The 23341-nt window shown below is 47.4% G+C and overlaps 1 protein-coding gene across 1 annotated transcript; it reads left to right on the forward strand.

Annotated features, from left to right (window-relative positions):
- The first annotated feature begins 5166 nt into the window (after nucleotides 1–5166).
- NDUFAB1 (NADH:ubiquinone oxidoreductase subunit AB1) lies at nucleotides 5167–19084 on the forward strand. Its single transcript, XM_055232766.2, has 5 exons — nucleotides 5167–5408; nucleotides 13643–13765; nucleotides 15994–16081; nucleotides 17433–17532; nucleotides 18923–19084. Exons 1-4 carry the CDS (start codon nucleotides 5241–5243, stop codon nucleotides 17522–17524), a joined length of 471 nt encoding a protein of 156 aa, XP_055088741.1. The 5' UTR covers nucleotides 5167–5240; the 3' UTR covers nucleotides 17525–17532; nucleotides 18923–19084.
- Nucleotides 19085–23341: the final 4257 nt, after the last annotated feature.

Below are 23341 nucleotides of genomic sequence, written 5' to 3' on the forward strand. Positions count from 1 at the left end.
CAAGAGGTAGGTGGATCACACACACGAAAAAAGATAAATTTTTATAATACTATAGTTTTTGCTCATTTACAAATTCTGGTATTTTTTAAATTTTTTATTTTCAAAGGATGTCTATTATATTTTCTTTGAGATAGTCTCTCTGTTGCCCAGGCTGGAGTACAGTGGTGAGATCACAGCTCACTGCAGTCTTGACTTCCCCACGCTCAGGTGATCCTCCAACCTCAGCCTCCCCAGTAGCTGGGACTAAGGTATGGGCTACCATATCCAGCTAATTAAAAAAAAGTTTTTTTGTGAGACAGAGTCTCACTATGTTGCCCAGGCTGGTCTCGAACTCCTGGGCTCAAGCCATCTATCCAATGTGGCATCCTCTCCCAACATGCTAAGATTACAGGTGTGAGCCTCCACACCCAGCCTCTTCCACAAACTCTATACCCACAATTTTTAACCTCAAATTATTTGATAGTGCATCATAGATACTAGAGAACTTTTTGTAAAGATTTAATTTACTCATGAACCTTGAGAAACCTGTATTATTATCTTGATAATACCAAGAGTTAACAAAACTAAGGTACAAAGTAATTCTAGTCAGTAATGGTTACACAAACTGAGCATCTACTTGACACAGTAGGTATGTAAATGATTGCTGTGACACCTCTGCCGTTGAGAAGTACACAGTCTAGTGGGGGAGACTGTCACATAAAGCAGTCAGTACTGTACTTTTAATTTAACGGGTATGTTTCAGACCTGGCACGGTGGCACACACCTATAATCCCAGCACTTTGGAGGCCGAGGTGGACAGATCATTTGAGGTTAGGAGTTCGAGACCCGCCTGACCAACATGGTAAAACATTGTCTCTTAAATACAAAAAGTAGCTGGGTGTGGTAGCACACACCTGTAATCCCAGCTACTCGAGAGGCTGAGGCAGGAGAATCGCTTGAACCTGGGAGGCAGACATTGCAGTGAGCAGAGATTGCACCACTGCACTCCAGCCTGGGCAACAGAGCAAGACTCCGTCTTGAAGAAAAAAAAAAAGGAAGCTAAAAAAAAAATGTAAGGATATGTTCCAGGTGCTATTATGGAAGCTCAAGGCTGAGCAGTTGGGACAACCCAGGAGTCCCAGAAAAGCTTCATGGAAGATGGCATTTTAGCTGAGCCTTGCGGGATAAGGGGGTCAAAGCAGAAGCAAAGGATATTCTGGGCAGAAAGGACAGCCTGGCCAAAATGGTGAAACCCAGTCTCTACTAAAAATACAAAAATTAGCCGGGAGTGGTGGCAGGCGCCTATAGTCTCAGCTACTCGGGAGGTTGAGGCAGAGAATCGCTTGAACCCGGGAGGCAGAGGTTGCAGTGAGCCAAGATCACGCCACTGCACTCCAGCCTGGGCGACAGAGCGAGACTCTGCCTCAAACAATGACAAAAAGAAAAAGTGTAACAGCTTGTCTATGAAAGGAAGGAGGAATGGTATTAGAGATCTATAAAGGATCAGTGGAGGATCCTATGACTTTGTTTTTAGGCTAAGAGAAACTTGGATGTGTTTATGGGTTCAGGAGAAAGAGCCAGAAGAGAGACCTTTGAGATGTAGGGAAGAAGAGCTAACTGGTGGTACAAGGTCCCATTGGGAACAGGAGGAGATGAGACTGCCATGCAAATGGGCTGGCAGAGAGAGCGATCATGGTGGGTTGGTGGGATAGTTTGTGCTGGGAAGCTGACAGCTTTTATGCTTATCCATCCTTTGATGGGAATGCTACTGAAAAGCACCGGTGTTGTCTTTTAACTCTTCCTCATCTGCTAAGGATGTGATCTTAATATTGGGACTTTTACCCTACAGGCCATGTAGGCTGATATTTTGTCTTTATTTGTTTCCTGAAGGGAAAAGTAGCTCTCCCAAATTATTTAAATAAGAGATGATTTGTTATGTTTTACCAAAAGGATTAAATGTAACACTGAGGCCGGGTGCAGTGGCTCACGCCTGTAATCCCAGCACTTTGGGAGGCTGAGGCGGGCAGATCATGAGGTCAGGAGTTTGAGACCATCCTGGCTAACACGGTGAAACCCCATCTCTATAAATACATACATACATACATACATACATACATACACATACATGTAACACTGAAAGACTAGATAGGTCATGGGAAGAGATGGCCCCAATTGTGAACTTAGTAGAATTAGGTTCTTCCTAAGCTAAGACCTACATTTTTTTGGGAAACAGAGTCTCACTCTGTTGCCCAGGCTGGAGTGTAGTAGCACAATCATGGCTCACTGCAGCCTTGACCTCCTGGGCTCAATTGGTCCTCCCACCTCAGCTTCCCAAGCAGCTGGGACCATAGACATACACCACCATACCTGGCTAATTTTTTAAATTTTTTGTGGAGACAAGGTCTCCCTGTGTTGCCTAGGTTGATCTCAAACTCCTGGGCTCAAGCGATCCACCTCCCTTGGCCTCCCAAAGTGCTGGGATTACAGAAGTGAGCCACTAAACCAGGCATGCCTGTCTGGCTTGCTCCCTGTTGCAGCCTCAACAATTAGTACATAACAGATATCAATTTTTTTTTTTTTTTTTTGAGACGGAGTTTCACTCTTGTTGCCCAGGCTGGAGTGCAATGGCACGATCTCAGCTTCCTGCAACCTCCACCCCCAGGGTTCAAGTCATTCTCCTGTCTCAGCTTCCTGCCTCCTGAGTAGCTGGGATTACAGGTGCCTGCCACCACCCCCGGCTAATTTTTGTATTTTTAGTAGAGACAGGGTTTCACCATGTTGTCGAGGCTGGTCTCGAACTCCTGACCTCAGGTGATCTACCTGCCTCAGCCTCCCAAAATGCTGGGATTACAGGTGTAAGCCACTGCGCCCGGCCCCCAGACACTCGATTTTTTTTTTTTTTTTTTATGGAGCTGGAGTTTTGCTCTTGTTGCCCAGGCTGGAGTGCAATGGCGCGATCTCGGCTCACTGCAACCTCCGCCTCCCAGGTTCAAGCAATTCTCCTACCTCAGCCTCCCGAATAGCTGGGATTACAGGCATGCACCACCACACCCAGCTAATTTTGTATTTTTAGTAGAGACGGGGTTTCTCCATGTTGAGGCTGGTCTCGAACTCTTGACCTCAGGTGATCCGCCCACCTCGGCCTCCCAAAGTGCTGGGATTACAGGCGTGAGCCACCGCGCCCGGCCAGACACTCGATTTTTAAGGGAATGCTATAAGAAATAGAAATTATTTTACAACACTGGGATGATAATGTTTTGTTTTCTTTTCTTTTTTTTTTTTTTGAGATGGAGTCTTGTTCTGTCACCAGGCTGGAGTGCAGTGGCGCAATCTCGGCTCACTGCAACCTCCGCCTCCCGGGTTCAAGGGATTCTTCTGCCTCAGCCTCCTGAGTAGCTGGGACTACAGGCACGCACCACCACACCCAACTAATTTTTGTATTTTTAGTAGAGATGGGGTTTCACCATGTTGACCAGGATTGTCTTGATCTCTTGACCTCGTGATCCACCCACCTTGGCCTCCCAAAGTGCTGGGATTACAGGTGTGAGCCACCACGCCTGGCAGCATACCATTACATTTTATTTTACTTGGATTTAACAAAAATAAAAAGAAATTGAGGTAAAACTGATGGCATTATTGGATCGTTCATTCAGGCAGATTTCAGAATTTGGAATCATTTTCAATTTCAGTCAATATCCTTTAGCTCCCTGCTTAGAAATAGGAATTAGCCTTCTTAAACTCCTCCCTCGCTTACCTATTTTTGTTAGCTATTGTAAGGAACGTGGCTGTGCTTTGGTCAAGGATAGGCCAAGGTAAGATATTTACATCCTGCGTGACTCAGCAAGTTTAGACACAGGCGTATAACTCCACTTGTTATCACAGCCATGTAGCCATAACATGGGAAGGCCATCACTTGGCTCTAAGCCACTATTTTCTGTAAAAGGTGTAATTTCCCTAATGATACTGTACAGGCGTTCGTGCCCAGAGAAAGAGTGAGAGAGCCAGAGCTGTCAGTCTTTGCAGACAGACTGGGAGCCAGATCACAGCTGAGAGAAAGAGTTAAGCTGCTGACCCTGAAGGCAAGGGAGAGCCAGCCTCGCAGTTGTGTGTGGGAGCCACGGGACTAAGCAGCTGAGACAAGGCAGACAGTGTGAGAGAACTAGGGTAAGTAAGCTGCTGATGAGAGCTGCTGCTGAATAAAATCATCTTTCACCTGCCTACCATCCCCTGAGTGTTCTTTCAGCTATCTGTTCATCTACCCACTCCCCTCAGACCTCGATATGGGCTGGAACCTGGCTGTGGACATGACAGTTGGCATAGTCGTGGACCTGACAGCTATATTATACACTGTCAAGTTTTAAAACATGTATATTGTTTTAATCGTAATTCTCACATTTATTAGTCTTAGTTATGTATTGAAATTGATTATTTTTTCACATTATTATATATATATTTTTACCTATTCAATAAATGTTAATACCTGTGGAAGAATCGTGGAATCAAAACTTTGTCCTTTTTTTCTTTTAATCTTTTTTGTTTTTGTTTTTGTTTGAGACGGAGTCTCGCTCTGTCACCCAGGCTGGAGTGCGGTGGCGCGATCTCGGCAGACTGCAAGCTCCGCCTCCCGGGTTTGCGCAATTCTCCTGCCTCAGCCTCCCGAGTAGCTGGGACTACAGGCACCCGCCACCACGCCCGGCTAATTTTTTGCATTTTTAGTAGAGACGGGGTTTCACCGTGTTAGCCAGGATGGTCTCGATCTCCTAACCTCGTGATCCGCCCGCCTCGGCCTCCCAAAGTAATGGGATTACAAGCGTGAACCACCGCGCCCGGCTTTTAATCTTTTTTGTAATAGAGACGGAGTCTTGCCATGTTGGCCAGGTTGGTCTTGAACTCCTGAGCTCAGGCAGTCCTGCCACCTTGGCCTCCCAAAGTGCTAGGATTAAAGGCGTCAGCAACCGCGCCCGGCCCCAAACGTTTAAATAGATGTATTTCAGAATGTTCAGATAAAAAATGAAAGTAGGTTTCTCGTGCCGTGTCGTTTAGGGAAAGACGGCGACGTCTGCACAGTTTAGTTGTGACACCAAGCACTTGTTCGTCCCCGAACCTGGATGCGCTCCGAGGGCGCAGTGCCTCCAGGAGCCGCCAGGGGCCGCCACCGCCGGCGGTGCCCGACAGTGCTGCTGTGTTCGTCGCCTGCGCGCTGCCGGAAGGGAACCCTGGCCCGGAGGCGGCGGCGCAGTGCATCCTGGGTTGGCGTAGCCATGGCGTCTCGTGTCCTTTCAGCGTATGTCCGCCGTCTGCCCGCGGCCTTTGTGCCGCTGCCCCGGGTCCGGATGCTGGCCGTGGCCCGGCCTCTCAGCACCGCTCTGTGCTCCGCGGGGACCCAGACGAGCCTCGGGCCTTTGCAGCCGGCTTCAGTGCTCGCGCAGGTGACTCGCGGTGACTTTGCTGGTGCTTGGCAAGGGTCAGGGATTGGGCCTGGCGGGGGTGGGGGCCGGGCATCCGGGCCGCGCCAGCTGCAGGCAGGGGTGACCCGGGGGGCAGCCGGCTCGCTCCGCAGCCCCTCTGCCTAAAGGTGTTTAGTTGACCCCTGACGGGAGGCCGGGTGACCTCGTAATAACGAGCAAGAGCACTGACTCGAGTCCAGAACCGCTGGGCTGCCGCTTACCGAAAGTTTGGACAAGTCTCCTAGCCTGGCTCACACTCACCTGCAAAATTGGGATCCTGGTCTCTACCTTGCGGAGTAGCAATGAGGATTAGATGAGTTAATGCGGCTAGAACACCTCGTACGGTCTCAAAATAGCGGTCACCGTATTGTAGTGAAAGCAGCATACAAAGAGGCAGCCACACTGGCCTACAGCCTTCTCCAGAGCGGTTCTCTCTGCAGTTCTGTCCTTACTTTTCTCTGCGGCACCTTCTGCCTGTGTCCAGGACTCCTGGAAGTAATGCTAGGAAACAAGCGCAAGTGACCTTTGAACAATAAGGATTTGAATTGCGCGGGTCTACTTATATGCGGATTTTTTTCATCCAAACGCAGCCAGTATTTACGGGATGTGCTGCCACGCGTATAAGGAGGGCAGGCTCTTCCTATAAGCGGTTTCTGCAAGGCTGACTGCGGGACGTGAGTGTGCGCGGATCTGGGTATAAGCGGGGGTCCTGGAACCAATCTCCTGCGCAAATCCAAGGAACGACTGTAATATATAGCTTGAGCTGATGAAATCTGCGTGAGGCTGAAACGCCGGGAGGCAGTGATTTCGGTTTTGTTGTTGTTTTTGAGACAGAGTCTCGCTCTGTCGCCCGGGCTGGAGTGCAGTGGCGTGATCTCAGCTCACTACAACCTCCGGCTCACGGCAACCTCCGCCTCTCAGGTTCAAGCGATTCTCCTCCCTCAGCCCCCCGAGTATTTGGGACTACAGGCGCCCGCCACCATGCCCGGCTAAGTTTTGTACTTTTAGGAGAGACGGGGTTTCATCATATTGACCAGGTTGGTCTCGAACTCCCTACCTCGCGATCCACCCGCCTCGGCCTCCCAAAGTGCTGGGATTACAGGTGTGAACCACCGCGCCCGGCCTGCTGTTGTTTTCTAAGTTCTCCAGATGACTCTGAAGTGCAGTTGAGAATAAAAATAACCGTCTTAAGGTAGGATAGAGTCCCACGGTCAAGTTATGAAACCCCTTTTCAAAGTCATAGACTTCAGGTAATAGTGGTTTCAACCTTGACTGCGTGTTAGTGTGAAAAATAAGTGCGTCTGGCCAGGCGTGGTGGCTCTCGCCTGTAATCCCAGCACTTTGGGAGGTCGAGGCGGGCGGATCGCTTGAGCCCAGGAGTTTGAGACCTTCCTAGGCAACATGGTGGAACCCTGTGTCTACGAAAAATACAGAAATTAGGCCGGGCGCCGTGGCTTACCCCTGTAATCCCAGCACTTTGGGATGCCGAGGCGGGCGGATCACGAGGTCAGGCGATCGAGACCATTCTGGCTAACACAGTGAAACCCCATCTCTACTAAAAATACAAAAAATTATCCGGGCGTGGTGGCACGTGCCTGTAGTCCTAGCAACTCCGGAGGCTGAGTCAGGAGAATCGCTTGAACCCGGGAGGCGGAGGTTGCAGTGAGCCGAGATCGCGCCACTGCACTCCAGCCTGGGCGACAGAGCCAGACTCCATCTCAAAAAACAAAAACAAAAAATAAAGGGTTAAAAAGGCAGTAGATAGAATTGATGAGTGTCTGGTTCCTAAGATTAATTTCAACATTGGGCTAAAATGTGAAGTGACTGTCTTTGTTCTTACAGCTTTGATTCTCAGTTGATTGGACATACAGATCACTTGGGTTGGAATACAGATTCTGATTCAGCTCTGGGAAGGGGCCAGAGAGTTTCTACGTCCAGTGGGCTTCCAGAAGATCCTGCTGCGGGTGTTCCTTGGACCATGCTTTGAATGGCAAGGAGCTCAGAAATGTTCCACTATGGCGGCTTGGCTTGCATATATAGCAGAAGAACCATTTTATTTATATTTACGAAGTGGTTTTGACTAAGTTCATTCAAAGATATTGAGGGCCAGCTGTGTGCCAGGACTCATGCTAGCTGTTGAGAGATACAGAGATGGATACAAAAGAAAGACATTAGCTTACATCTTCATTGAACACTTTGCAGCCCTTATGTCCAACTTGCCGGCTCCTTCTCTGCTGCTGTCTTCTTCCCTAGGCTGTTGTGACACTGTTCTCCCTTGGTTGGTTTGTCCCCCTACCTTGTTGGGACACTTTGCCTTTCAGGCTGGAGTGAATGGCATGATCATGGCTCACTGCAGCCTTGACCTCCTGGACTCAAATGGTCCTCCTGCCTCAGCTTCCTGAGCAGCTGGGACTACAGGCATGAGCCACCATGCCTGACTAATTTTTTGATGTCTGTATTTTTTTGTAGAGACGGGATATCCTTATGTTGCCTAGGCTAGTTGTGAACTCGTGGGCTCAAGCGATCCTCCTGCCTCAGCCTCCCAAGTGCTGGGATTACAGGCATGAGCCATCACACCTGGTGTGCCTAACCCTTAAATGTTGGTAGGCTCCCGAGTTCTCTTACCACACACGCTCCTTGGACTCTTCACTCTTGGTTTCTGTTATTGCTGTATATCCCAGACCTCCGCCTCCAGCCCTTGTTCATCTCATTTGGACCATTGCTCATGCTACCTGTTCCCTGCTGTGAAATTTCCTCTCCTCAAATCCATCCACTATGCCAACTTCAGAGCAACTAGTCACTCATTTACACCCTTTTTCCCAAAAGGAGCTAAGGCAGCTTTCCTGGGTATAAAAATACCAGATGATATAAAATAGAAGGCAAGGAAAAAAAACAAAAAAAGAAACAAAAACCAAGGGCAGTGGCCTAAAATGCAGCCTGGAAGTCTTATACTTGATCCAGGCAGGCCCCGAATCTACACTATCCAGCAGCTGGAGCACAACGATAATTTCCAGCAGTTCTATGGGGCATGGTACCCAGATGAAGACAGCACTTGTGCAAAAAAAAGCTAGCTCTTCCAGGACTGGGACCAGGACCAGACAAAGTCCCAGTCCCTTCCCATGGCCCTTAAGGCTCTGCAGACCTGGGCCCTCCCTCTTAGCCTCCAAGCCTGTCATCTGTGTACCATCTCCCAACATGAGCTGATGTCTTCTCACATAGACGCAGGCACTGCACTTTCATGCCCTTTTTTTTTTTTTTTTTTTTTTTTTTTTGGCAAGGTCTCTGTCACTTAGGCTGGAGTGCAGTGGCACGATCATATCTCACTGCAGCTTCAAACTCCTGGGCTCAAGCAATCCTTCTGCCTCAGTCCCTTGACTAGCTGGGATAACTGGCCCGCGCTACCACGCCTGGCCTCATTTCCTTTTCTTGACCTGTTCTTCCCTCTCCTTGAATTATCAGTCTCGACTCTTTTCCTCACCAAATCCAAGTCTGGCATCCTCCTTTTCAGCCACTCAAGGACTGAGTGACAATTTTTGTTATTGCATCAGCGTACAGATACTTCTGTCATGGTGCTTGCCATATTTTTATTTCAACTAAAATGATCTGTGGATTGGTCTTTTCCATTAGAGTGTAAGCTTCTCTGGGGGGAAGGTTGTGTCTTACTCATTTTTGCATTTCCAGCCCATTGCACAGTTCTTGGCATACAGGTAAAGTTCCCAGGCTTCTGAGACAGTCGTGTAAATAAAGGCAAGACATTGTGAAACAGGTGTGTGTAGTGCAGAAGCAAAAAGAGATACTTGACCAACCTCTCAGTGAACGTGATCTTGAAGGCCTGTGCAGAGGCCAGGAAGAGCCTGGCACTTACCTCCTTGTGGTTGACTCTTAGGGTGTCTGGAAGGGAACATTGTTGGGGGGAAGAGAGTGAGCATATCATGAAGGGAGCTGTATGCTGCAGTGAGGAATTGTGGGTATTCTCTGTCAAGGTCATAGGGAGTGAACATGAAGCAGGGCTTATTGAGGGAATAAGCCCCAGGTGGAGTTTGAGAGGTCTGGGCTGCCTGTGTAGAGTGGACCAGTCGGCAGTTTGTAGAGACGGCCTTTAAAGCCCTCTCCTTAGCCTCCTCTGAGTTTGCCTCAGGCAGAAGTGGGCCCCAGTGGAGTACCGGGATTCTGATGGAACCTCATCTGTTTGAATTACTAGCCCAGAGGGTCATCACTGTTTACCTGCAAACAGTACCTTCTCTGATGTCTGGGAGAGGTGGTTTATTTCCCATATAATTGTTAAGTGTAGATCTTGGGGAAGAACAGTTAACACCAGAAACATCACATGTTGGCTGTTGGGGAGGTGCTTGTCCATTTTGTATCCCTTTTATTTTTTCCCAATCAACAGAGATCCAGCTAGAAGGAGCAACAAGACCTTCCAAGAGGCCGTGCTGGAAGGACATGGGGTGAGGGGGATACCTAATCTTCCCTTGCCTCAGTTTCTCATCTGTAAAAAGGAAGGTGATAGTATCATGGATCTCACCAGAATACTGGAGAGCTGAAGAAAGATGATGTGTGTAAAGTGCTTAGGGCAATATCATAGCCTGACTTGATAAGAAATCAATGGAGACCAGGGCGTGGTGGCTTATGCATGTAATCCCAGCACTTTGAGAGGCTGAGGTGAGGGGATCACTTGAGACCAGGAGTTCAGGACCAGCCTGGCCAACTTGGTGAAACCTCATCTCCACTAAAAATACAGAAATTAGCCAGGCATGGTGGTGCACGCCTGTAATCCCAGCTACCTGGGAGGCAGAGGCATAAGAATCACTTGAACCTGGGAGGCAGAGGTTGCATTGAGCCGAGGTCACAACACTGCACTCCAGCCTGGGCAACACAGTGAGACTCTGTCTGAAAAAAAAAAAAAAGACCAGAGGCAGGAGCATGAGAGGTAGTAGGATCAAGTATTTTGGGGCTACGCTACAGCCAAGGTATGAAACTAGCTGCTGCTGGTCATTGTTCTCAGGATCCTACTAAATAACCCTAAATAGCACTTACTGTGTTAAGTGCCAACCAATGTCCAGGCCCTTTACTTCATCTCATTGATGCTTCACAACAGTCCTGTGAGTGTGGTACTATTGTTTATCCCCATTTTACAGATGAGGAAACTGAGATGTAGAGGGTTAAGTAACCCACCCAAGGCCAAACAACTAGTGAGAGCCAGCACCAATAGGCGGTCTAGTTTCGGAGTCTGAGCTCTTGCCCACAACTTACTGCCTCACGCTGACCCTGATGCAGCACCCACTCTTGATTGGCATGTGGCCTCCAGTCAGAGACTCATTTAATTTAATCACATGGTGCCCACCTGGCCCCTGTAGGTACTTGCCGGAGCTGCCGAAGACAATGCTGACAACCTAGTTGGCCTCATGGGTAGTTGTGTACGAACATAGAATATACCCTCACCAGGGGTCTTGCTTTGTTGCCCAGGTTGGTCTGGAACTCCTGGGCTCAAGTGATCCTTCCACTTTGGCCTCCCAAAGTGTTGGGATTACAGGCGTGAGCCACCACACCTGGCCTCGTACCATTTCTTTTGTTTTTTCTTTTTTCTTTCTGGAGGCAGAGTCTCACCCTGTCGCCCAGGCTGGAGTGTAGAGCCACGATCTCAGTTCACTGCAACCTCTGCCTCCTAGGTTCAAGTGATCCTCCCACTTCAGCTTCCTGAGTAGCTGGGATTATAGGCACACGCCACCATGCCCGGCTAATTTTTGTATTTTTAGTAGAGACAGGGTTTCACTATGTTGGGCAGGCTGGTCTTAAACTCCTGACCTCAAGTGATCCGCCCACCTTGGCCTCCCAAAGTGCTGGGATTACAGGCGTGAGCCATCACACCTGGCCTTGTACCATTTGTTGATAAGCACACAGTCTCTGTTAGATCCCTCCACCTGAAACTTCTTTTCTGCCATTGCCATATTACCTCATTTCTTCTCCCCCTTTCTCTTTATTCCTTTCTTCTCCATTTTATTTGTGACTTGGAAACCTATTTGAGTCATTGTTAAGTAGGCCGGTGATGTGCCTGTATCAAAGGTCTCCTTAATCCATGTATAATAGGAAAGGAGACTAGACATTTAGACAAAGAAACATGCTCTAAAACTCTTGAAAGTACTCAGGCTCGTTAGAATATGTCATACTCTCCAACTCATCTCTTTAGCTTGCTGATTAAACCTGATTTTTTTTTTTCTTGAGACAGAATCTCTGTCACCCATGCTGGAGTGTAATGGCGTGATCTTGGCTCACTGCAACCTCCACCTCCCAAGTTCAAGCGATTCTTCTGCTTCAGCCTCCTGAGTAGATGGGATTACAGGCACATGTTACCACGCCCAGCTAATTTTTATATTTTTGGTAGAGATGGGGTTTCACCATGTTGGTCAGGCTGGTCTCGAACTCCTGACCTCGTGATCCGCCCGCCTCAGCTTCCCAAAGTGTTGGGATTACAGGTGTGAGCCACTGCGCCCAGCCTAAACCTGATTTTAATAACTGACCTCTTTTTCTTTTCTTTTTTGAGACAGAGTCTCTCTCTGTGGCCCAAGGTGGAGTGCAGTGGCACGATCTTGGCTCACTGCAACCTCTCTCCTGGGTTCAAGCAATTCTCATGCCTCAGCCACCTGAATAGCTGGGATTACAGGCACACACCACCATGCCCGGCTAATTTTTGTATTTTTAGTAGAGACGAGGCTTCACCATGTTGGCCAGGCTGGTCTCGAACTCCTAGCCTCAAGTGATTGGCCCACATCGGCCTCCCAAAGTGCTGGGATTATAGGTGTGAGACACCACACCGGCCCAATACCTGTTCTTTATGCAAGATGAATGTTTCTTATACAGAGGTTATACTGGTTTGGTTCCCTGGGCAGTATTTATTATGATTTTTCATGGACCTTTGTGAGTTTCAGGGACCTGAGCCCTAACAAGCAGCCCCACTTTCTACAGGGAAATGCCTTAAGAACACCAAGCCTCGGACTTAAAATCAACTTCAGGAGGTAAACAAACCAACTTAGATTAGGGATTTCTTTCTTTTTCTTTTTTTTTGAGACGGAGTCTTTCTCTGTCGCCCAGGCTGGAATGCAATGGCGCGGTCTCTGCTCACTGCAACCTGTGCCTCCCACGTTCAAGCGATTCTCCTTCCTCAGTCTCCTGAGTAGCTGGGATTACAGGTGCCCACCACCACACCTGGCTAATTTTTGTATTTTTAGTAGAGACAGGGTTTCACCGTGTTGGCCAGGCTGGTCTCGAACTCCTGACCTCAGGTGATCTGCCCACCGTGGCCTCCCAAAGTGCTGTGATTATAGGCGTGAGCCACCACGACTAGCCAGATTAGGGATTTCTGTAGTGAGCAAAACTGCCAGATACCCTGTTTTGTTTTCTCTGGTTCTGCATCGTACCTTCCACAGCATTAAACCCCCTGACCTGTAATTGCAGCTCATTCCACATTTGTGGAATGAAATCTGGTCAATACCCTAATACCTAAACATTGAGCCAACTAATACCAACTAATAGAGATACATGAGGTATTGCTCTAACATGGCAGAGGCCAGAAGGGCTCATGGTTTGGCTGGTGGCCATGAGGCAAGCCTCGCTGGAAGGGAAACAGAAAGGGAAACAGATTGGAACGTAATGACTGTAAGCTCCCTCATCCCCTCTTTGGGTGGGTGGCCAGCTTCCTTTGTCCTGGCTGAGGTCAGGGAGATAACTGCTGGAGCCAAACTAGACCTTTCTGGTGTATGGTCCTCAATTTGAATTGCCTTTGGGTTTACCATGACAGCTCTTTCCTTGTGGGTTATTTTGACTTGGGTCTGCCTATTAAAGGTGGCAGCACCCTGTAGAGGCCTCGGGATGCTAAAGATGCCATGAGAAGACATAGGCATTCTACAGACGCTAGACAATTTTAGTGGCAGTTAGTGTCGCAGAGCAGGATGAATGTCCAGAGTCTGAGGGTTGAACCCAGGAGGCAGAGGGGCTGGTCCTGGCTCCCAGGAAGGAGGCCTGAGATGCTGCCGAACTGTTGGGGCTTCTGCGATTACCCAGTCCTGCAACTTGGTGTGTCCTAGTGGCCACAATGAGAATCAGATGCTGTGGGTTCTCTAAAGCTCCGAAAGTTCTGTGAAAGTTACCTACAGGCTTGTGCATTGATTTAGAGGCATTTTCCGTTCAGTGACAGTGTTTCCTTCCTGCCCTTGCTCTAGGTTCCTGGTAGAGTTACACAGTTGTGCCGCCAGTATAGCGACATGCCTCCTTTGACGTTAGAGGGCATCCAGGACCGTGTTCTTTACGTATTGAAACTCTATGACAAGATTGACCCAGAGAAGGTAACTGATGGTGGTTTGAATTTTTTTCTTTAAATACAGAGTATTTAATTACATGGTACAAAATGCAAAGGGATAGATAGTAAAAATCTCCCTGGCTCCCAGCCACCCAGGCCCATTCTGGAAGACAGCCAGCGCTATCAATTTCATGTATGTTTCCAAAGGTACTCAATGCATATGTTAAAGAAGTATACGCACATGTGTGTATATTATATGTATGTATATCTCACCCTTTTTAAAAATCACAAGCGGCCGGGTGCTGTGGCTCATGCCTGTAATCCTAGCACTTTGGGAGGCCGAGGCGGGCGGATCACCTGAGGTCGGGAGTTCGAGACTAGCCTGACCAACATATAGAAACCTCATCTCTACTAAAAATACAAAATTAGCCGGGCATGGTGGCGCATACCTGTAATCCCAGCTACTCGGGAGGCTGAGGCAGGAGAATCGCTTGAACCCGGGAGGTGGAGGTTGCAGTGAGCCGAGATAGCACCATTGCAGTCCAGCCTAGGCAACAAGAGCAAAATTCCATCTCAAAAATAATAATAATAAATAATAAAAACACAAGTGGGGCCAGGCGTGGTGGCTCATGCCTGTAATCCCAGAACTTTGGGAGGCCGAGGCGAGTGGATCATGAGATCAGGAATTCAAGACCAGCCTGGCTAAGATGGTGAAACCCCATCTCTACTAAAAATACACAAATTAGCCAGGCGTGGTGGCAGACACCTGTAATCCCAGCCACTCGGGAGGATGAGGCAGAGAATTGCTTGAACCCGGGAGGCAGAGGGTGCAGTGAGCCGAGATCACGCCACTGCACACTGCAGCCTGGATGACAGGGTGAAACTCTGTCTAACAACAAAAAAAAATTGAATCTTTTGTGTAGGTAAGGCAGTTTGTTTTTGATATGGGTTTTTGAAGAATCATTCCTGGTGATCCTGAGGTCTAAATTAGAGTGATAGGGTGATAGTAAACACTTTGGCCGGGCGCAGTGGCTCATGCCTGTAATCCCAGCACTTTGGGAGGCCGAGGCAGGTGGATCACGAGGTCAGGGGTTCGAGACCAGCCTGACCAACATGGTGAAACCCCGTCTCTACTAAAAATACAAAAATTAGCTGGGCATGGTGGCAGGCGCCTGTAATCTCAGCTACTCAGGAGGCTGAGGCAGGAGAATTGCTTGAACCCGGGAGGCGGAGGTTGCAGTGAGCCGAGATCACGCCACTGCCCTCCCGCCTGGGTGACAGAGCAAGACTCTGTCTCAAAAAAAAAAAAAAAAAGATAGTAAACACTTTGTAACATGAAGCTGCCTACAGTTTATAATAATAATGCCACTTAAGGTGTGGAGTCTAGGCCTTCGTTGTCAGTAAGGCAGCAAAAATACCCAAACTTCTTCAGGTGTCATTCAGAGCAATGATCAGAGATCTCAGTAAAACAGATTGGGCCGGGTGTGGTGGCTCACGCCTGTAATCCCAGCACTTTGGGAGGCTGAGGTGGGTGGATCACCTGAGGTCAGGAGTTCAAAACCAGCCTGGCCAACATGGCAAAAACCCTGTCTCTACTAAAAATACAAAAAAATTAGCTGGGCATGGTGGTGCACGCCTGTAATCCCAGCTACTCGGGAGGCTTGAACCCGGGAGGCTGAGTTTGCAGTGAGCCGAGATCGTGCCATTGCACTCTAGCCTGGGTGACAGAGCAAGACTCTCTCAAAAAACAACAGACAAAAAACATAGAGAGTAAAATCCTTCATTAGCTATGTATATATTGTTCACTTCAAAACAAAGTAGAGTAAGATAAAGCAAACCATGTACATACCAGCATAGGTTACACATAAAATGTCAGTTACAGCCTCTGTATGTTAAAAAAAATTCGACATAGTCACAAGGACAGAAAACCAAACACTGCGTGTTCTCACTCATAGGTGGGAACTGAACAATGAGATCACTTGGACACAGGGCGGGGAGCATCATGCAACAGGGCCTATCAAGGGGTAGGGGGCTTGGGGAGGGACAGCATTAGGAGAAGTACTTAATGCAAATGATGAGTTGATGGGTGCAGCAAACCAACATGGCACATGTATACCTACGTAACAAATCTGCACGTTCTGCACATGTACCCTAAAACTTAGGTATAATAAAAAAATTTGATATAGTGATTAAGTGGCATTGTACCACCCTGTTATGTTGGGAAGCAAATGCTTTCATGGACTAAATTTTGTGTTTGGTGCTCCTTTCTTGCAGCTTTCGGTAAATTCTCATTTTATGAAAGACCTGGGCTTAGACAGTTTGGACCAAGTGGAGATTATCATGGCCATGGAAGATGAATTTGGTAAGGCTCAGTTTTGTATCTACATACTGCGATTTTTGATTAAGGTGGATTAAACTGAAAGAAATGGTGGGTGTCTGTATTGGAATTAGAATTAAATATTAATAGAAACAGTAGCATCCACTGCCCTACGCACACACCTTCCTGCCCACTTACCATCAAGTGAAGTAAGCTTTAGGGATGGTACATTTATTCAGAAAGCACCTTGCACAAGCCGAGCAGAGTGCCCAGTGTGGTGCCAAGAGCCGAATGACCAGAGATGGTTCCGGGGGGCTGATTCTTCAGACAGGGTTTTAAGACAAAGGGCAAGAACCTCCCCGGAACACGTGCTGATGACACGTCAGCCCCTCCTGAGCTTGGGTAACGCGAACCAGGTAGAAGTAATGTGTGCCAGGACAAGAGACGCACCCAGAGCCTCTGGCCTTGGTCCCCTATCCTGGCTCACAAGCACACTCCAAGTTTGGGACTGTGTGTTGTGCAGTGAGACCTTTATTAAGGCTCCATGGCTGTTTCTGCGTGAGTTGGTTGAATAGGAAGTCAAAGGACTTCTGTGCTGTTCTGCAGAGCAGGGCCTAGTTAAAATTCCTCACAGATGATGCTGACTAGGATGGAATCCTTTGCCTAGTGCTTAAGAGTCCCAGGTCTGGAATTGAGCTTACTCAGGTATGAGCCTGGACAAGTAACTGTATCTCTCAAAGCCTGTTTCCTCAGCTGTAAAGTAGGGGTGATAATAGTAGGAACCCCAGGATTGGGACTGCTGTGAGAATTAGAGATGATGTGTAAAATGCTCGGCACAGTGTTTGGCCCAAAGTAAGCTAACTACCAAAACCCAACCATCATAAAAAAAAAAAAAAAAAATGCACGGGTGACGTGTGTTACAGCACGACGAACCTTGAGAACGTGCCGAGTGAAAGAAGCCAGACACAGAAGATGACATGTTATATACCATTTACATGAAATGTCAAGAAGAGGCAAATCCAGAGATAGAAAGTAAACAAGTGGTTGCCAGAGCTAGGGAAGATGGGGAGCGACTGCTGACGGGCACTGGGTTTCTTTCACACAATGGTGATGGTGGCACAATGTTGTGAATACACTAAAAACTACCAAATTATATGGTATATACAAGGAGGAATTTTCTATTACGTGAATTCTGTCTCAACAAACAAACATACCTCCAAAGCACTGTACCCAGCCTGAATGCATACTGTCTAGAAGCTAACTGGCCCACAACCTAAATGGGATTCAAGGTTGCTGAAAGTTTTGATATACTTGTAGCTGTTGTAGAAGGGTCAGGTGTGTTCAGTTCTAAGGGATTTTTTTTTTTAACTCACATTGTTGTATATTTTTCTTTTAGGGTTTGAAATTCCTGATACAGATGCTGAAAAGTTAATGTGTCCACAAGAAATTGTAGATTACATTGCAGATAAGAAGGATGTATATGAATAAAGTATCAGGTAAATAATTAGACTTATAAAATGATGTTCACCCATAGATTTGTCTGTGGTTCTTCAATAAAGGAAACTCAAGAAGAAATAGAAAATGGAAATGCTTGACCAAGATTTTTCACTACTTATAAAATGCAAGCCCTTTCCTGTTGTCTGTCACTCAAAGGGGCCCAGCGCTGGTGGTGATCTTTATCTTTGAGAGGTTGAGAGCTGTCATTCCTGGATAGAACTCCCTTGATTGTCAGCTCTCCTCACAAAAGCAGAATATTGTACAAAGTACTGAGCAGGGTAACCTGGAAACAAACCTCTGTCTCCCTCAATTACTCAGCCAAGGCAAGCCCAGCCTGCTAGGTAAGACACTGAGGTGACCTGGCTCTTAAGTAGGCAAGAGAGGCCTCATGGGTAAGAGGATGGACTTTGGAGTCGGAGACACCCAAGTTTATTCTCAGCTCTGCCACACACTATAAGCCTGGTGGTCGCAGGCAGGCTGCTTAGCTCTGTAAGCCTCAGTTTCCTCATATGTAATATGGTGGTAATGATATGACCTACCTGGGGCTTTTGTGAAAGCAAAATTGAAGAGAGTATATATATCACTTGATACAATGATATAAAGAAGCCTCTCAGTAAATAGTAGCTCTTGTTACTTGGGCCCTAGAATAATCAAATAAGACTTTTTGAATTAAAACATTGTATTAGTGTCTTTAGTCTTTCGCTTTTAGTGACCCTGCTTTTTTTTTTTTTTTTGAGACGGAGTCTCGCTCTGTCACCCAGGCTGGAGTGCAGTGGCGCGATCTCGGCTCACTGCAAGCTCCGCCTCCCAGGTTCACGCCATTCTCCTGCCTCAGCCTCTCCGAGTAGCTGGGACTACAGGCGCCCGCCACCATGCCCGGCTAATTTTTTTTTGTATTTTTAGTAGAGACGGGGTTTCACCGTGGTCTCGATCTCCTGACCTCGTGATCCGCCCGCCTCGGCCTCCCAAAGTGCTGGGATTACAAGCGTGAGCCACCACGCCCGGCCGACCCTGCTTTTTTTTTTTTTTTAAGATGGAACCTTGCTCTGTTGCCCAGGCTGGAGTGTAGTGGCACTGCAACCTCCGCCTCCTGGGTTCAAACGATTCTCCTGCCTCAGCCTCCTGAGTAACTGGCATTACAGGCGTGTACCTCCACGCCCAGCTAATTTTTATATTTTTAGTAGAGATGGTATTTCACCATGTTGGCCAGGCTGGTCTCGAACTCCTGACCTCAGGTGATCCGCCCACCTTGGCCTCCCAAAGTGCTGGGATTACAGGCATGAACCACTGCACTCAGCCAGAGGCTGCATTTTTAGCACCTGAAAGATGTCACTTATCATTAGTAAGAATACATCAAAAATAACATTGAACTTATTTTGTCTTTTCCAGACCCTTTGGCTTTGCTGAGAGAGGACTCAGATGATAGTGACGAATGTCTGGCAGTGAGGACACATTTTGGCATTCTTGCTGACTCTGACAGAGTGATTCTGATGGACTTGTATTTAAATTGTATAAGTGTTTTACTCTTTGAAAATAAACCTATAAAACCAACATTTTCCCCAGTCTTCAGTTTTTCAATGATGTCTATAAAGTGCTTTTTTATGTTTTTATATTGACATTGCTTAATATTTTTAAAGGTCTGATTTGTCATTGATATTCATGCATGTCAAAAACAATGGCTTCTCCAGCCATGTACTTGAAGTAAGGCTCTCCCCCCACCTTCATATCAGGAGTGAATATATTCATGGAATTAGACTTTTTGCTTCAAAAAAAATTTTGTTTTGGTTTCCATTAGCTTATTATCAGATGTGTCAGCTGATATCAGCAGGTGGGACTAGTTTTTTATCCCTGTCCTAAAGATCCGTTTCCAAATTAATACAATTTGACAGTTTTGGAGAATGGGAGGCTCTCTTTCCTCCTGGAAAGTCAGTTTGACATTGCCACACACCAAACCACAGTTTGATTTGTCACACATCATTATCAGTTCCGCCGCTTTTCCTCTTAGCACTGTGTTGGTTCCTTGGGGTTGATGGAGATAACATGTACGCATTGCCTAGCTCTTGATGAGGTTTAGTTTGAGAGTTACATCAAAATAATTGCTCTGCTTTTACTGACATTTCTAGTATGGGGAGGGAAGAGGAACCAAAGGCCTACAGTAAGTAGTGTCTTCGAGGCAGAGGGACTAAGGTGAGGGGCCCTCAGCCAGCAGAGAATCTCATGGCTGAGAGGTGAGGTGGTCGAAGGATGGGAGTCAGCTCCGGGATTGGGTCCACACTCACAGCTGCTTCCCTTCCTGCAGGTACCAATACGCTGGTTCCTTCTGGGTTGCTCTAGAGTTATTCCAGGCATGTTAGGCAGACACAATCTTTTTTTTTTTTTTTTAACTTTTATTTAGGTTCAAGGGTACATGTGCAAGTTTGTTATATAGGTAAATTATGTGTCATGGGGTACAGATTATTTCATCACCCAGGTAATAAGCATAATACCCCATGGTTTTTTTTATTTTAGACGGAGTTTCGCTCTTGTTGCCTAGACTGGAGTGCAGTGGCACAATCTTGGCTCACTGCAACCTCCGCCTCCCAGGTTCAAGCAATTCTCCTGCCTCAGCCTCCCAAGTAGCTGAGATTATACCTGCCACTACGCACCCGCCACCACACCTGGCTAATTTTTTGTATTTTTAGTTGAGACAGGGTTTCACCATGTTGGCCAGGCTGGTATTGAACTCCTGACCTTAGGTGATCCGCCCACCTCGGCCTCCCAAAGTGCTGGGATTACAGGTGTAAGCCACTGTGCCCAGTCCCCGATGGGTGTTTTTTGGGGCCTCACCCTCCACCCTCCAGTAGGCCCCGGTGCCTGTTGTTCCCTTTTGTCCATGTTTACTGAATGTTTAGCTCCCACTTACAAGTGAGAACGTGGTATTTGGTGTTCTGATCCTGTGTTAGTTCACTTAGGATACTGGTTCCAGCTGCATCCATGTTGCTATAAAGGACATGATCTCATTTTTTATGGCTGCATAGTATTCCATGGTGTGTGTGTGTGTGTACACACTTTTTTTTTTCAGACAGTCTCACTGTCGCCCAGGCTGGAGTGGTATGGCGCTATCTTGGCTAACTACAACCTCTGCTTCCCCAGTTCAGGTGATTCTCCTGCTTCAGCCTCCTGAGTAGCTGGGATTACAGGCGTCCGCCACCATGCCTGGATACTTTGTATTTTTATTAGAGATGGGGTTTCACCATGTTGACCAGATTGGTTTTGAACTCCTGACCTCAAGTGATCCGCCTGCCTTGGCCTCCCAGAGTGCTAGGATTACAGGTGAGAGCCACCGCACCCAGCCTACACATTTTCTTTACCCAGTCTGCAGTTGATGGGCATTTAGGTTGATTCCATGTCTTTGTTATTGTGAATAGTGTTGCAGTGAACACAAGCATGAGTGTGTCTTTATGGTAGAATGATTTATATTCCTTTATGTATACCCAGTAATGGGATTGCTGGGTCGAATGCAAACCTCGTTTTCTCTTCTTTGAGTTCTTTGAGACATTCACTCTGTCACCCAGTCTGAGTGCAGTGACACGATAGTGGCTCACTGCAGCCTCAACCTCCCAGGCTCAGGCCATCCTCCTGCCTCAGCCTCCCAAATAGGCACACCACTGCTAATTTTTTAAGTTATTTATAGAGATGGGGGGTCTCACTGTGTTACCCAGGCTAGTCTCGAACTCCTGGGCTCAAAAGATCCTCCCGCCTCCACTTCCCAAATTGCTGGGATTGCAGGCATGAGGCACTTGCACCTGGCCCCTTTTTAGCAATAGAAAGCATATCCTTCTCAGTCATGAAAATCATACATTGTTGCACTAGACCTTTTTTTATTTTTTTCAATACTTGGCAACATATCTTGGAAAACTGCCAAATTGGAGGATAAGGCTCTTCCTCATTGTTTTTTTACAACTGCATTTATTTAACAGTAGCTTGAGCACTTACTAAGGACTGGTGATCAAATAGGGAGTAAACAGGCTGTGTGTTATTCCTTTGATTGGAACGTCCAGTAGTTTAACACTGGGGGTATTTTGGTGATAGTCCCCAAGTTGTTCTGGCTATTTTAAATCCCATGGCAGCTGTACATTTTACCAAAAAAAGCATCTGTGATTGTGTCTGCCTAAGATCACAAAGTCTGACTGTACTGCCACTTGAGTGCCTGCTTTGCTACTATCTTCACCAGACGCCTGCAGTGAAACAGCCCATTCACGTCATCCAATAGCTGGTGTAAGCCCCAAAGAAGCCAGAATGAGGGAAGACATTTACTGGATCTCACACACACAGATCATTCATCCCAAGGCCATTTAGGGTCTGGTTGTTCAAGCAATAGCAAAGGCCTTTCTGTTCTTTCTGCTCTAAGAGCTTATCAGAATGTCCTTTTGAGAGACTTCTGTGCCACTATAGGTAGGCAGTAAACTGGCCAAATGTAGCATTCCAAAGTGTGTGAATTCAAGAACAGGGTAAATGGAATTGTATGCATGTGGTATTTAATAGCTGCTGAAAACACCTCTGAGGATCTGTGCCTCTGTTGTACACCGTTCCCACTGGGAAAGGGTGGTTTGTGAAGCCTGTCATGACCCGGTCCCAGCCCTGTCTCCAGCCATCCCCACCATATCTCCAGTGGAGCTGCTTCAGTCTTCTCACTGTGTCCTCCATACAGCAAGTTCACTCACTCGCTCCACACACAAGGAAGTACCCACTGTGTGTTAAGCACTCCTGGAGCCTGAGTACACAGTTTCACACCATATAGTTTGTTTCCCATCTCCAGGAGCTCACCGCCTTGTAAGGGAGATAGGTACAACCTAGGTGGAGCTATCACACTCAGCATCACCAATAATGCAACAAGCCAACCTCCTATGCTGCTCCTGATGTGAGGCACCGAGGTCATGTCACCTCTGAGGCACTCTTGCTAAAATCATCTAACTTGAATCTGATTATGAGGAAACAAATCCAGAAGGTGGGACAGTTTATAAGGCCTGGACTTTAAAAAGTGTCAGGAGAGGCCCGGCACGGTGGCTCATGCCTGTTCTGTTAATCCCAGCACTTTGATTTGAGGCCAGGAGTTTAAGACCAGCCTGGGCAATATCGTGAGACCCCGTCTCTTCAAAAAAATTAAAAATTAGCTGAGTGTGGTGTCACATGCCTGTAGTACCAGTTAGTCCCAGATTTGGAGGTTGGGATAAAGAGAGATGGATGGGCAAGAGATTCCGGGAATAAGATGGCAGAACCTGGGAGGATCACTTGGGCCAGGGAATTAGAGGCTACAGTGAGCTATGATTGCACCATGGCACTCCAGCCTGGGCAAAAGAGGGAGACTCTGTCTCTAAAAAAGAATTGAAAAATAAGGCCAGGCGCGGTGGCTCACGCTTGTAATCCCAGCACTTTGGGAGGCCGAGGCGGGCGGATCACGAGGTCAGGAGATCGAGACCACGGTGAAACCCCGTCTCTACTAAAAATACAAAAAAATTAGCCGGGCGTGGTGGCGGGCGCCTGTAGTCCCAGCTACTCGGAGAGGCTGAGGCAGGAGAATGGCGTGAACCCGGGAGGCGGAGCTTGCAGTGAGCCGAGATCGCGCCACTGCACTCCAGCCTGGGCGACAGAGCGAGACTCCGTCTCAAAAAAAAAAAAATAAATAAATAAATAAATAAATAGGCAGGGTGCAGTGGCTCACACCTGAAATCCCAGCACTTTGGGAGGCTGAGGTGGGTGAATCACCTGAAGTCAGGAGTCCGAGACCAGCCTGGCCAACATGGCGAAACCTCGTCTCTACTAAAAATA

This window comes from Symphalangus syndactylus, chromosome 11 (genome assembly GCF_028878055.3).
Source record: "Symphalangus syndactylus isolate Jambi chromosome 11, NHGRI_mSymSyn1-v2.1_pri, whole genome shotgun sequence".
Taxonomy (NCBI): domain Eukaryota; kingdom Metazoa; phylum Chordata; class Mammalia; order Primates; family Hylobatidae; genus Symphalangus; species Symphalangus syndactylus.